General features: G+C 37.3%; 1 protein-coding gene across 1 annotated transcript in view; it reads left to right on the top strand.

Annotated features, from left to right (window-relative positions):
* COG3 (component of oligomeric golgi complex 3) overlaps positions 1 to 15,160 on the top strand; it is a 33,075-nt gene that overhangs the window by 2,696 nt on the left and 15,219 nt on the right. Inside the window, exons 2-14 of the mRNA XM_056327635.1 lie at positions 367 to 513; positions 1,050 to 1,111; positions 2,820 to 2,985; positions 3,726 to 3,800; positions 3,920 to 4,012; positions 4,330 to 4,455; positions 6,659 to 6,739; positions 6,942 to 6,985; positions 7,193 to 7,319; positions 7,806 to 7,897; positions 10,308 to 10,447; positions 11,696 to 11,856; positions 14,290 to 14,395. Of these exons, the coding sequence (XP_056183610.1) occupies positions 367 to 513; positions 1,050 to 1,111; positions 2,820 to 2,985; positions 3,726 to 3,800; positions 3,920 to 4,012; positions 4,330 to 4,455; positions 6,659 to 6,739; positions 6,942 to 6,985; positions 7,193 to 7,319; positions 7,806 to 7,897; positions 10,308 to 10,447; positions 11,696 to 11,856; positions 14,290 to 14,395 (1,420 nt within the window). The remainder of the gene's footprint in view (positions 1 to 366; positions 514 to 1,049; positions 1,112 to 2,819; positions 2,986 to 3,725; positions 3,801 to 3,919; positions 4,013 to 4,329; positions 4,456 to 6,658; positions 6,740 to 6,941; positions 6,986 to 7,192; positions 7,320 to 7,805; positions 7,898 to 10,307; positions 10,448 to 11,695; positions 11,857 to 14,289; positions 14,396 to 15,160) is intronic.

The raw sequence follows: 15,160 nt of genomic DNA, 5'->3' as shown, positions 1-15,160 counted from the left end.
CTAGTGCATTTCTCTGTGTATAAAACCAGTTAAATTGGAAATTAAAGTATAACGCATCAGTATGTCAGGTGCATGTACGTTTAGTTTCTCTTCTGACATGAGTATGCACTTACATAAAATGCAGTGTAGTGTTTTCTGACTTAAAAAAAGAAAATAAAATTTGTAGGTATTCCTGAATATATAGATATGGTAGTTGTTGGTGTATTATCATATTGATAGATAAAATGTCCATTCCATTTGTTGCTTCAGAAGTAGATGCCTGTAATTTTTTCAGGTTGATGCTTTGGATTGTGTTACTGTAGTTGAGCAGAATATACTAATTCTTAGTAAGTTCTCTAACTAAAGTTTGTGGGTTTTTGTGAGCAGCTTCCAATTGAAGATTTGTGCAGCCTAACATCCCAGTCGCTTACTGTTAGTCTGACTGCTGCGGTGCCAGAATCCACAGAGGATGTCCTTTTGAAAGGATTTGCCATACTGGGAATGGAAGATGAAAGGATTGAAACAGCACAGCAGGTAAGTGGTGCCGAAAAACCTCCAAGTTGCAGTAACCTTCAGAGAATTCTGTGAGTTCCTGTGTCTCTTGCCTAGCTTTTGGTGGATTTGTTAATTTTTTTTGTCCATTTTCAAGATGCATGAAGAAACTTGAGGGGGTGGGGAGATCTTTGGAAGTCCTAGCTGTTCAGTGACAGATACTTTTCTGATTTTGATTGGAGTCCTATGTGAGCGTGAGGCACCCCTTCAGTAAGATGGTGTTGCTCATAATATAGAATAATGTTGTGCCCCCTCGCCCCGTTCTAATGTGACAGCCTTGTTCTTGTGCAAATAAAAAGGGATGAAATTCAGTCTTTCCCATTTTGATTTAGTGGAGGAATAGAATAGAGTTATTTTGGTTGGAAGGGACCTACAATGATGTTTCCTTGGTTAATAATTAGGTTCTGAAACAGCTCTGTTTTTTAAAAAGGCTCATCTTCATTTCATAGATCTGATTTATTTTTTTTAATTGATTGCATGTGATATCTGTATTGTTCACACCATAAAATCTCTTCTAGTTCTTCTCCTGGTTTGCTCAGGTACAAACACAGATGGATCAAGATGAAGGTGCCAAGTATAGGTACGTGTTCTTCCTCAGTTCCTTTCACTGTAAGCAATTTCAGCCTTGAAGGACTTTATCTTATCCATATAGTGTTAGCTTGCATTTGGATTCATCTGGCAGGGAATAGGTGAATGTGTAGGAACAGCTGAAGCTTTCCAAGGCAGTATGCCCCACTCGCATCCTGAAGGCTATTGCCCTTGTGGCAGAGCAGTTAAAAGGGTTGCAGATTTCCTTCTTAACTGCCTGGTATATTAAGACAAATTGAAATTAGTTTTGACTTGCAGATAGGGCTGTAGACAAAGGCAGTTTAAGAGCTTTCATACACCTTTTCAACTGCCGCTGCTATTGGAATGGCACCTTCTGTGGGTGAGACTCTGTAAGCAGGTGTGGCTGGTGGTCATTTCTGCTTTCACCATTCAGTCCACCAGTCACTATGGCCATGATTCTGTATCTGCATTCCCTGCATTCCTTGGCACTTTGCTCAACTCCAGTTTTGAGACTGGGTGTTCTCATCTATTTTTGTCTAACTGACTTTTCAGTCGGGCTTGGAAGAACCCCTTCCCACTGACTTTTGCAGTTACCTCTCAAGAGTCTGAAGTACAGCTGAATGGCTTAGCCAAATCTGCTGGCGGCTTTTATGGAAACTGGCTTGTGGTTTGAGACTTTACAAACTTGCGCCTGGTCACAAAGAGATGCTGCTGTATTCTCCTCTTCTGATTTTCTCTGCTTTTCTTTGATCTGTCTCTTCATCTCTTGCTCTGACATTTGAGGACGTGACATTTCTTAAAATTAGAGGTTTAGGCGTATACTAAGCCCATGATCAGATCATTAACAACCTAAAAAGGGTAGCAAGCTTGCACTTTGTCAGTTGACACGTTCATAATAGTGCGCACAGATACCTAAGTGTGCCATGGATGCAGAATGGTTTGTAGGATGGCCAATAGGGTCTTGCAGGAGACCAGAGGAGCAGGAGGAGAATAAGGAAGTTCTTTGCCTGTTGTGCACTAAAGGGTTGCAAATTACTATGGAAAATTGGGATTTTACTTGCTTTGTATTTTACATGCTTTCTATGTGATAAAGTAGAGCTCAGAAGTTTTTGGTGACATCCAAGAGTAACTAATTTTAAATTATGTTTTGGTCAAGTTGAATGCTTGACTTATATTTAGTGATCATTTAGAGTTTATATCTGCATTGAGCCTTAGACAAACTTGGTGACATTAGATACTGCATCTATTTCGTTTAAGCCTCTTTCAATCCTCATAGTCAGTTGTGAATCCTTTGGGTAATTTCAGCTCACTTAGGAGGGTAAAAGTAATTTCTAAATGGAAAAGTGTATGGAAGAGGAGACCCAAATTAACACCCTGTTGGAAGCAAGGCAGGTAGAATTTGCCTGCTAGCAGTAGCCTGCAGTAGTCATGATGTTTGCACTGTTTAGACAGTATCCATGTGCTCTAGACTAGCTGTGGTGCATGTTGCTACTTTCTGGGTACGTTTGCTATGAGGAATGTCAGGGAAATGGAGTTACTGCAGTGGCTATTCCAAACCCTATAGCTCTGTTATTTCTGCAGGTCACAAAACATCTGCTTGTTGTGCACTCTTGCTTGATGCGAGTGGTCTTCTATTCCTAGAGAGGGAAAGGTAGTGGTAGTGTCCCTTCAGGCAGCTGGATTCGCAAATACAGAAAGTGAAATTTTACTTCTGTTATCTGTTGATTCTCTTTTTCTAGAGAGATGAGGGATTACTTGTCTGGCTTTCAGGAGCAATGTGATGCTATCTTGAACGATGTGAATAGTGCCCTTCAGCACCTGGAGTCACTGCAAAAACAGTATCTTTTTGTATCCACAAAGACAGGAACGCTGCATGAGGCCTGTGAACAACTTTTGAAAGAGCAGGTAATCTTTGATGGGAGGATTACTGGAAACTTCTAAGGTACCATAAGTCAAAACTAGTGGGCTGTGGCGACAATCCCTCCATTTGCTTTGGACCTTGCGTTTGGTGTGTTTCACCTGCAGCTAGGGTGTTAGGCTCTGTGCAGTAAAATGTTCAGTATGTGTTGATATACAGTTTAAGCAAGAAGGATGGCTAGCTGAGGGGAGCTTTTGTAATTGATGCCTGACAAATGCAAACTTTTTTGAGGTTAATAATTCATGTCACTTACAAAAGTATTTTGAGCTGGCTATAGCAAGAAGAAAGATTTTTGTACAAAAGTTATGAGCTTATTTCCCAATACTTTCTTTCTCATTAGCTGCTCCGACAGTGATGTAACGAACATGTCTTTTTAGCATGACTGGATAAGGGAGAGTGGCTCCAATCCTGAAATACAGGATTTCTACCATTCTCTGTAATACCAATGACAGCATTGCTGTTTGTATGCAACATCATCTGTGGAATGCTGACAAACACGTAGGAATATGCTTTTAAATACACTATTGAGAGTAATGTGTCTTTCTCTGGTAAGAGAGAGCAAGAGAGCACTGTTGTGGTCTGCATCTTTTGTTGTACTTAGTTGCAAGTTATTTAGAGCTAGTTAACAGTGGTGTGTGCTGAGAGCTGAAAGGGAGGCTAAATAATTTTATATATATTTATACTACTTGCTAGGTTGCTGATTTTCTTTTATTTTTTTTTTTAATAGTCAGAACTTGTTGACCTGGCTGAAAACATCCAGCAGAAACTTTCTTATTTTAATGAGCTGGAAAACATCAACACCGTAAGTATTATGTCACTGTTAATAGTCTTAAAAATGAAGGTGTACTGATCTTTTGAACTTGGTCACCAACACTAAGTTACTTGGATTCCTTACAATGATCTTTGTCTTGTTTTCCAAAGAAATTGAATTCCCCTACGCTGTCTGTGAACAGTGAAGGATTCATTCCCATGCTGGCTAAGCTTGATGATTGTATTGCATATATTTCATCGCATGTAAGTAATACTGTCTTGGTTTTGGTTAAATCTCAATAGTTTCAAAACTCTGTATTCATACCATGTGTGTGGTGATTTTTTTTCCCTTATGAAATGTTCCCTCTGCTAAATACAGTAAGAAAGCAAAAAATGACTGTTTATAAAACCTAAGAATTTTTTAATGAATATACTTAATATTCTGCTTGCATTTTATAAAAGACTGCTTTCAGTTTATACAAAATAGTATTTCTAGCTAGTAAAAAGAGTATTTTAAGTTTTGATAAATTTTCAACTCTCTTATTGTTTGTATTTAAAATGGATTCTTTAATTTCTTTCAGCCAAATTTTAAAGACTATCCTGTATATTTGATTAAGTTTAAACAATGCCTTTCTAAAGCTATGCACCTTATCAAGACATACACTGTGAATACCCTACAGAACCTCACAAGCCAGTTAATGAAAAGGGTAAGGTGAATCCGTAAGTGGTAACTTGAGCTGTACTGTAATGTCTGTTGTAACACTATACAGTTTTCTTCTATTTTTTTGAGGGTGGGAGCCATCAGCAGTTTTCTGTGAAAATACATCAGTCCTGTACCACAGTGTTTGTGTAGATTGGCTAAGTTTCAGCTGAATCTGACAGAGACCTAGTGATCCAAAAGATTTAAAAATAGTAATAATTAAAAAATCCTGGAAATTGAAGAAGGTGAAGTAGGTGAACAGTAACCTCAGTGAAGGCCAGGGGTGGATAAACAACTGTTAGAGAGGCAACAACCAGCTGGGCAGACAGCATGTTTTCCTGAACTAATTTGTGCCTTGTATCTCCGAGTCAGCTGCAGTGCACGCTGCTATCTCTGTTGCCAAATGGTGAGGGTGCACAAGAGAAGTACAGGTACTGCGGGGGTCTGTGTTGGAAATGGATTGTTAGAGACAGAGAGGTTGCAGGGAATACTTGAGAAAGTGTACAGGCTCTGGGTGTCGTAGGATGAAAACTGTTAAAGCACAACTCTTGAGTTCATGACATGACTCTTTCAGTATTATATTCCAGTATTTTTAGGTGCTCTTGATCATCTAAATATTTCTTTTTGATAAGCATGCGGTGCTTTGTGTAGCTGCAGAGAATAACTGTGACAGGCTCTTGCTAGTTTTGGCAGTATCTTTTGGCTGGTTTTAAAATGTTGACACTGATGTTGGAGAGTCACAAGGGAAGAGTTAGGTGCTTTCCTCCCACTCACTACAGTAGGATTGAGGCATGAAGGTGAATAGGGAGGTTTTTCGGTCTTATTAAAACGTTAGTAGTCTTGTGCTGGAGTATTTTGGCAAAGGAGAAAAGAGAGGGGAATGTCTCTTTCCACCCAATGTCCTCCTTTCTCCATTTAATTGTTGTTTGCCTTGTGCTCAGTCTGGTTACAGGCAAACTTCTTGTCATGAGGGATAACCAGTGAAATTGAAAGATGCTAGAGCTGAGAACTGACAGACCTAAAAGAAGGGGATTTTAGACAATATTTATGGAAACTTTCTAAAGAATACTCCTGGAGTGAAGATCTTGGTTAAGTGGCATTGATAGTTTTTCATGTTTGGTACAAAAGTAGTTTTTATTTTTAAAACGTTATTGTAACATGGTTTGATGCCAGTGGATTGCCATGACTGAGCTGAATTCAAGCAGAACTGAACATCTCTGATAATAAGTGTATCTGCAGAGAGAAATGAAACCTTATTTCTGGATTTGAATTGCTGTTTAACAGTTTTAAAGTCAGGAAGGAGACCTCTTTTAGGAGTCAGATGACCTCCTCCCCACCTACATGGGGTTTTTGTGAATGTTTTGCATATTTCTCTGAAACAGCTGATACCTGCTTCTGCTAGAAGTGCAGTACTGGTCTTAGTTGTTATCAAGCACTGAGATTTCCTACTGCAACACAACAAAAGGTCTTGTTATGGCTGGAAAGGGACTGATGAGATCTAGATGTCCTTTGTTACTGCTCACATGCAAGTGTTGGGGATTTTGATCTGTGTAGAAGGATGATCAAGTTGCTTGCAAGAATGAAAGTAGGAGGATGGGGAAGGTGGAAGAGTTTTCCTGTCCCCACCATGTTTCAAAGGAAAGCCATCTGCTTTTTTTGTCATCAGCAGGGGTAAGGGGAAGAAAGCCTGGTGGCTAAACTGGGTCTCTGCTCTGCTTCCTTAGTGCTAGAATTTGTCTTAAGTTCAAGCTGTCTGCCCAGCTAAGCTGGGGAACTGTGTCAACACTTGACCTTCCAGTTGAAGCTTAAATGCAAGCTGAAATTTAGCTTCTCTGCCCTGGGACTGGAAGGTAAAAGGCAAATTTTGCTCCACTTTAGTACTACAGATTAAGGAGCAGCAATCAGTACTACTATGTCCTGGGAAAATTTTTGCTTTTAATGGAGAATTCCATAAATATTGAAAGTGTTACTTTTGCTATAGAAGCTGTTGGTTAAAACTTTTGTTTTGGGTTTTGTTCTTCCATCTGGCTTTATCCAAGTTCTGAAATAAGCATGCCTTTCTCGCTGGAAAGTGGCAAAGAGCTGTTCCGCTAGCAATATAAGCATAAAGAACCAATACCCAGTTTTAGAGCCTAATTATGTCATCCATTAAATACTAAAGCCAAATATAGTATTTTCCTTTTTAATTAATTACTTATCTCTTCTTTCAGGATCCTTCAGCTGTGCCAAATTCTGACAATGCCTTCACACTGTTTTATGTAAAATTCAGAGCAGCTGCTCCCAAAGTCAGAGTAAGTAGGCTGGTAACTGTTAAACAGGAAGCTGTGAATATGGTGTTTGAATTTATTGGTAGTATAAATGCAAGGATTGCATATTGTGCAAGTGTGAATGTCCAAAGATTGCATATTGTATCCATGGAAATATACTGCAAACTGTTTTCCAATTATTAAAAAAAATAATTTGCTGGTAATGCTCTTTTCTTTTTTTGAGTAGACTCTTATTGAACAAGTAGAGCAAAGATCTGAAAAAATGCCAGAGTGAGTATGTTTACATAATTTATTTTCAAAAACTTTAAGTTTTGAAAATCCTTATTTTTGTTTAAATACTCTTTAACACATTACTTGTTTAAAAGAAAGTTTTTAAAATTGAAATTATGTAGACCTAAAAGAGGGTATGAGAATTAATTTTGTGTTTACTAGAAAATGAGCTTAAGGGTGTAGTTACTGTTTTAATTTCTTGGCTAGGTATCAACAAGTTCTCAATGAAATCCATCAGTGTTACCTTGATCAGAGGGAGCTTTTGCTTGGTCCAAGTATCGCTAGCACTGTTACAGAATTAACCAGTCAGAACAACAGAGATCATTGTGCTCTGGTAGGTAGTCATGTGTTGTGGGTTTTTTGTTACGTTTTAATCCTCCTTCCCCCAGGTAAACTGTACTTACTTACTTCAGTAATTTACATGCAGAATTGTCACTGTTGTGGTTTTGAATCATTAAAATTTTACTAGTATTTTCAAGTAATTCATATTTTGTGGAAAGTTGTTCTGTAAAAACTCTGCTCTGCTACAGACCTCACAAGGAGATATTTGCAAAAGCATAAAATGTGGTTACTTAAATTTATTCAGAAATTAAAAGGGACAGAAGATGCACAATGAGCTTTTATTTGATTAGTAACATCTTTTCATACTTGATCCCAATAATACTGAGTTTCAAAAAACTTCAATTTAATCACAGCTGTAGTACTAATAATAATACAGTGTATAATGGTATAATATATAATAATGTCTGTAGTACATCCTGTGGTATTAATGCAGCGAAAATAATTTAATAATAAGGTATTTGTATTTCTGTGAATACAGGTACGAAGTGGTTGTGCCTTTATGGTCCATGTATGCCAGGATGAACATCAGCTTTACAATGAGTTCTTCACAAAACCAACACCAAAACTGGAGTAGGTGGTACATGCTGGTTTTGTTTTACTGCATGTTTTATTTACTATGCTTTAATATAGCAGACAATGTTATATGGCAAATAGGATTGTATTTAAGCGGTTTGGTAAGAACCAACAAGAAGAAAAACCTTAATAATTTTGTGTCAGAATTTGATGTTTGTTTTCTTTTTTCTTCACACAAAGCTCATAGTTTATGTTCTCCGTAAATAATCTGAGTGATGTAAATGCTCTGTAGATGGCCTGAAAGAGAAAGACACACAGTTGCTTTGGAAATAGCTGCAGAAGTTTACAGTGCTAGAGCTCCCAGCTGTTTTTGTACTGCCTGTATGCCAATGATTTGCAGTCATTTGCAGAAGCGCTTTTCATTTACTTCAGTGTAAAATTAAGCTGATGAACTCCACCCATTTTTCATCAAGGATTTAGTGTTAGTGAACTGCCCTTACTGTCAAGAAATACTTGCATGTGCCTGTATGTGGGCTGAATGGAAGGCAAGGTATTGGACACCTGACAAGAACGGTATCTGTATCTGCTCTACCTAGATCTAGAAGAGGGACAGGTTGTTGTCTTCACATGGTAATTGCGTTATAAAAGTATTGTAAGTTTTTTACGACATACCTGTAATATTAGAGCAACTGAGTAATGATGCTCCATCTCCAATTTGCCGGTATGTTTTAATATCGATATTTTATTTTGAAATTTGGGCAGGTCATGTTCCCTCACCATGAAGTTCATAAATAAAGTATATTCCTGTTAATATAACAGAGACACTGGTTTTGAGTGTTGCATTATTGTAAAATCAAGTGCAGCTTGAGTTGAATAAGTGCGACGTGGAAAAAATACTGCCCACTACTGTCCCCATCCTCTAAAGCTAAAGGAAAACTATAAATACATAAAGTCTCACTAGAAATAAGCCATAGTCCCAGAGTAGTAGCAGTCTTTCTCCTTTCTGAGGAATTGAGGTGTTGTGTGGGACATGCTTAGGATTTGATGTGACCTAACTAAATTGGCGTAAGAACCAATTTTGCTATCTCAGTCCAAATCCTGAAGTAAACATCCCTAATTGAAATCAGTGTGAGATGTTGTTCAGACAGAAATTTTGTCACTGTTGCCCTTCACATCAAGAATGAGAATAGGCTTCTGATTATTTTTGAATCTTGATGGAAAGTAGTTACCTTCTTTCATAAGAACTTTTTTCCCTTTTTTGCCTGCATCTAAATAAAATAATTTGAGGAAAATGTTTCGTATAGTAACTACTTTATTAGGTTTTTCTTAGTTACTTGATGAATAGCCTCATTTTTTTCTGAAGTGATGAGAGTCTCTGAAGACATAATAGCTGTGTCTCTGTACAGATAAAAGAGTTTACCAAAAATCTAGGCAAGAGTAGAGATCTGAGGTTGACTGTTGTATTTAATAATAAGGCTGTTGAAAGTTTCTCCTTTGTTTCTGCTTTTAACATGGAGAGTTACTGTTTTATCAAGTTGCTTGTAAAGCTATAGAATACAACAGAAGAGGCAGATTCAAAATGTTTCTTCTCTGAGCATTTTTTGTCCACACTTGGAAAGGAACTGTTGTTCTATGGTCAGATATTCTTCATGAATCAGAAAAAAAATACATATATAGTGCAATAAACTCAACAACTGCACCATGCTGTAAATACATGTTCTTAGTGTTATTATTTCTAAGTCTAACTGGGGAGTTACTGTAATTTTCAGTTACTGACAACAGCTTTATTGGCTAATCTGTGATCAGTGAAAGGAGCACTATGAATGGCAGATATGTCTGGAATGAATGCTGGTAGTGTCTTAACAAAGATATGCATCACTTTGAACAGGAAGGAAAAAATACAGTGGGGTATCTGGTGGTGTTTCATATTGCATTGATACTGTGTTAGATTGGAAAGTGTGCCCTGCAACGCCAGAAGTTGTTACAGAAAAGGTTACCAGGCTTCTCCTGTGTCTGTCTGATTCTAATAAGCTATTGAGTACTTGGAATCAGAAGAGCCTTTTCTCAAAGGGAAACTGGGAGTATGATTCTGAGCTCAGCAGGAGCGTTTCTTTACATAAAAGCCAGGTAACCAGTATGCAGTGTCTTCCCTTTGTGACAGACTGAGTTGTTGTTTTCTTGGTTGTTTTTTTTGTTGTTGTTATTTTAAAATTAATTAAAAACCATACCACCATTCTAAGCATTTGGTATCCTACATCTTTTAAAAGGCTTTGTAGGAAACCAGGGGTTCATGTTATAAACATTTCTTAAATCCTTTCTTAAGTCTTCAATGATACTGTGCTGCATTGTTTTCTCACCCTGGTCTTAAAATTTTTTGCCATAAAATAATTTGCATTTGTGGTAAAATTTTATTTTGGTATTGCAGGGTCCTGAAAGTGCTTTGCTTTGTTTTATTTTTTCCTTATAGTGAACTCTTGGAGAAGTTATGTCTTTCACTGTATGATGTTCTGAGGCCAATGATCATCCATGTCATTCACTTAGAGACACTTTCCGAACTCTGCGGGATTCTCAAAAATGAGATGCTTGAAGACCATGTACAGAACAATGGTAATTCGTAGATGGAACTTGATTGTTTTTAACTGTCATCTTAACTGATAAAATTATTAAATTGTATAGGCAAAAAAATTCCAAGATTTTTTCTAATGTGTCTTAAACATGTCACAGATGAGGTAAGGTTATTTTTTAAATAAATTATGTTTTTTTCATTTATAATAGAAAGGTTTGTATTTATGGGTATGTGTATATCTTCATTTAAATTAATATACTGATGTTATGGAGTCCTATTTTCTCTAGATTCTACAATTGCCAGCAAGCAATCCCCCCAGTACATATACATGCACCAGGGTTGATTTGAACTTCAGATGAATTCATTGCTTTGCTTGGCTCTGCTAATGCATCATTTGTGTAGAGCTCTGCATACATGATGATAAAGCAATGCAAACTTGATTTTTTTCATTCTCCTTGACAGTTTTTCCCAGACTGGAAACTGTAATTTCAGGAGAGGATTTTTGGCAGTTTTTGAGTTTTGGAAGGTTTCAGAGCTCACAGTCTCATAGAAGGGAGTTGGCTATCAGAAAAAAAATGTTCTCTCTTTTCCTTAGTGCGACCAATGCATAATGGAATCATTTCACAGTCTTAACCTTGCACTGAGTGATAAACAGAAATCGTACTTTGTAGCTGGTATATAACACATCTCTGAAGCTGTGCGAATATCCTGAAGAATTGCTCATTTTCCTGGAAGTAGAATTGCAATGCTGTTGAGAATGAGGAAAAAATTAGTGACATAATCTTTTGGTTAGTCTTAGGAAGTGACTTTCTACTACTTAAACTCAGGCTGGTCCAATAGTTTTTAAGTTGCATGTGAGCAGCTTTGGATCTTCTGTTCTGGTAGGTAGGTAGATGAGCAAGCTTGTCAACTCCTGACAGTCACACTGCAGGCTTTGGCTGTGATAGAACCAAAGCATGTTGGTTTGGTGTCCAGAAATACCACTTGACACGCCCAGGTCTCAGATAATTAGAGTGCTTGATTCTGTCATGCCATCTGATGTTACCAGTGTGAGATCGTATTTTCACAGTCTAATGGAAATTTGGGGAGCTGAAGCAACTGCAGTATGGAGTTCAGTAATTCCTTGCTTGTCACAAATTTGTCTGCGTGCCGCTGTTCCAAAAATAGCTGACTTCATCTGCAGCAAGCCAGTTTTGTGATGATTCAACATGTGATGCTTCAAACTTTTGTGTCTATAAGCTTGTTTTGTAATTAAATGAACAAATCTGTGCTTTTGTTTACCTTTTTAGCTGAACAACTGGGTGCATTTGCAGCTGGTGTCAAGCAGATGTTAGAAGATGTACAAGAGCGTCTTGTCTATAGGACACATATTTACATTCAAACTGATATCACAGGCTACAAGCCTGCTCCGGGTGATCTTGCATATCCTGACAAGTTGGAAATGATGGAGGTAAAGCATCTGCTATTTTTGTTGTCCTTGATTTGGTTTTCTTTTTATATGCAGTATATACAATTGTGCAGTATAGTGTTTTGCAAATAGAGTTTTGCAGTTCTTAGGTGTATTTAGTATTAGTGGCGCTATCAAATTGGCACCTGTTGATTAAATTATGACCCTAAACTATATGTCAGAGAACACGTTATGTCAAACCCATTTTAGGGTGATAGTTCTCAGAGTTAGTTTTACCTAAACTTAGAAGCATCTAAATTTTCTTGCATAACAGTAAATTTTTACTTACTTTCATAAACACTAGGTATTACCCGGTGTATTTTCTAGCTGAGCTGGAGCTGAAGAGAAGCTTTATAATAGGCACAGTTAGCTGCAAGTTTGTTTTCAGAATTACTGGTCAACTAGTGCTTGGGACACATGTGTACGCTATGTTCAGACTGTGAGGGCAGACTTGCTTATACCTCTAGGTAATTTAACATGTCAGCAGTGGTTTCCATTAGTCTTTTCAGATTCTTCTCAGTATTAGCTACTTTTGTAGTTATTCCAAGCCTTTTAAGTCAATGTTCCTCTTGAAAGGAATCAAACTAATTCTACTTACTTTAAATGGTTAATACTATATCGATGAAAGATTTCACAATGAAACTATTCACAGAAATAAGAAAGTGGCCGATGAAAGACTTGAAATTAGTTTTTCACTAGGGCAAACTGCATTTGATATGCAACAAACAATTTGATATGCAACTGAAAGGTAGCATTGCATGGAAGGGATTAAGCCTGATAAAGATCCCCCCCAAATAATTACTGCCATTCACATTATAATGAGAGGCCCAAGCTGTCAAATGATTGACTAAGAATGGCAATTCCAACATGGGCTGGCAAGATCCAGATTTTACTGTTCAATTCGGCTTTCCATCTATCTACCACAATAACTGATTGTGTTTAGAAAATTGTAGGATTTATTTGCAGCTGGCCAGTTGCAAATCTATCATCATAGATGAGCTATTGCTTGACTTCAGAATCAGAGCATTACTTACACAAAATGCAGAAGCTTTATAGCTAGCTAGCTATCCACAATTTTGCTGTGGGCTGGAAGAAATTAACATCTTATAACTGTATCTTGTTCTGTTCAATTCTTGTCTGTAAACAGAAAAACACTGTGGGAAACTTCTTAATACTGAACACTTGCTGCTGTGTCTTTATACATGTCTAGAGCTTTTATTATGCTACAGTTCATGTTTCAGTTTATGCTTTGGTGATTATAAGGTACATTCAAAAGTTTTTGGGAAAGCAGCTACAAATCCTGAAGCTAGTGAGTTTGTAGAACACTTGCCTTTTATACTGCAAGTTTAAGGCCTAATAGGCTTTTGAGGAAAATACAAAAAGAGTAATTGAGAAGCCCACCACGCAAAATGTAGCTAAATGTGATCTCCATTCAGAACAACTACTGATCAGAAGTTTTACTAGTATAACTGTTAGGAGTGCAGGCTTGTTTGGTTTGAGTTTCTTTGCTAAAATTGTGTGAATAAACTCGATAAAAAGATTACTGTGAGAACTTTTTAATGTTAGCTATAGCTTCTGTAGGAAGCAATGCAGTTACTTAGTTTATATAAGGCCTTATTTTCTAACTAGGGTTCTACTGCCATTCAGTTAGGAAGAGGAGAGTGCATTTTACAGTTCATTCCAAATTGAGAAGTTACACTGCTTTTCATATGTCCTCATAAGACTCCAGTTTTTTGCCTCATTTGAGACTCATTTTGCTACTTGATTGCTTTTAATCCTCAAAACCTTGCTATTTAGAGAGGCCTTCTGTCTGAGTAAATGAATTATTAAAATGTTAAAAGCACAGGGCAGAAATATTTCTTGTGCTGTTCTGCTCAAATATTAATGCGGTTCTTTGCCCACTCTTGCTGCTTCTTGTTGCTTTGAAGCAGACCAAGTAACGAAAAAGGTTGAAGTGTGGAAGTATTCAGTAATGTTAGGGGAAAGTTTTCTGTTGAACTCCTGCAGGGATTAAGCTGGAGAGTACTTTGGGGACATCTGCACATATCATGTATAAGAATAAAGCCATCACAGAAATTATCTGTATGAAATCCAAGTGAGTGTTGGATTGGGTTCCCTTATTTTGAGCTTCTCTTTCCAGGCGGCTTCACAGGTTATTATTTAGAGATCAGTAAAAACAGGTGAAATGGAAGGAAAGTGCCTTACATAGATCTGTGTGGTATTTGTGAATCTTAAATTGATACTGAAATGTTTCTGCTACTGTTTTGGAAGCATCTGTCTTTTTCTTTTAATGTCTTTGGAACACTGGGAGCTGAGTGTAGCTGACTCTCTTTGCAATTTAGTATGCTTTTCTCTATCGTAATCAAAGAAGCGTAATGCTCCTTAATTTAAAGGCAAAAAAAAATTTAAATCTTTGTGGTATATCTTCCTCTGCAGCAAATTGCACAGAGTTTAAAAGAGGAACAGAAGAAGTTGCCATCTGAAGCTTCATTTTCAGATGTCCGGCTAGAAGATCCTGAGTCATGCAGCTTAGTTAAATCTGGTATGAAATATATCTTGTGTTGTCAAATTAATGCATGAAATTCAGGGAAAGTGAGCGTTAACTTGAACCATCATTGATGGTTGCATGTATCTTAAAGGGTTATTTTCGTAGAGAAATTCATAAGATATTTTGAGAGGTGAACTTTGTCTCAGGGTTCTTAACTTTATTTTGGAATGAGAAACAACTTAATCTTGTCCTTTTGGTGGCAATTCTTTGTGCTGCCAGTAGAACCCATTCTGTGAAGCAGCTGCTTCTGTAACTTGCAGCATCTATTGTATTTTGTATAAAACAGGTTCTGTATTCTCTACTACGAAGTAGCCCTACCATCAAGATGTATATTTAAGGATGCTTCTGTTTCTTAGCTGTGCTAAGATGAGAAGGGTGGTTTGGTGTGTCTTAAAAGAATGCTTGGAGCATCTAGGTAGTGTCTTTGTGTGTGCCTTCACCTGGAAAGGTGACTTTTTCCTTTAAATGCATTTGCATTTTCATTTACTGAAACCAGTTAGTCATTTTAGCTGTTTACAATAATTCAGAATATAGTCCATGACTTTTTTTAATATATGATCCATGTGCCTGTAAATTGCAGTTAACTGGAAGCAAATTGCATGAAATATGGCTCTTTCGATGCTAATCATTTGAGTGTTACAACCCTTCAAATTTTTGTCTAACATCCATGAAGAATTTCTCACTTTATTATACCATTGCTCAGAATCGTACAGTGTTATTTTTCCCAGCCACCTTTCTCGGCTCCTTGTCACTATTTCT

This window comes from Falco biarmicus, chromosome 2 (genome assembly GCF_023638135.1).
Source record: "Falco biarmicus isolate bFalBia1 chromosome 2, bFalBia1.pri, whole genome shotgun sequence".
In the NCBI taxonomy this organism is placed as follows: Eukaryota; Metazoa; Chordata; class Aves; order Falconiformes; family Falconidae; genus Falco; species Falco biarmicus.
This window is presented reverse-complemented; position numbering and strand designations above follow the sequence as displayed.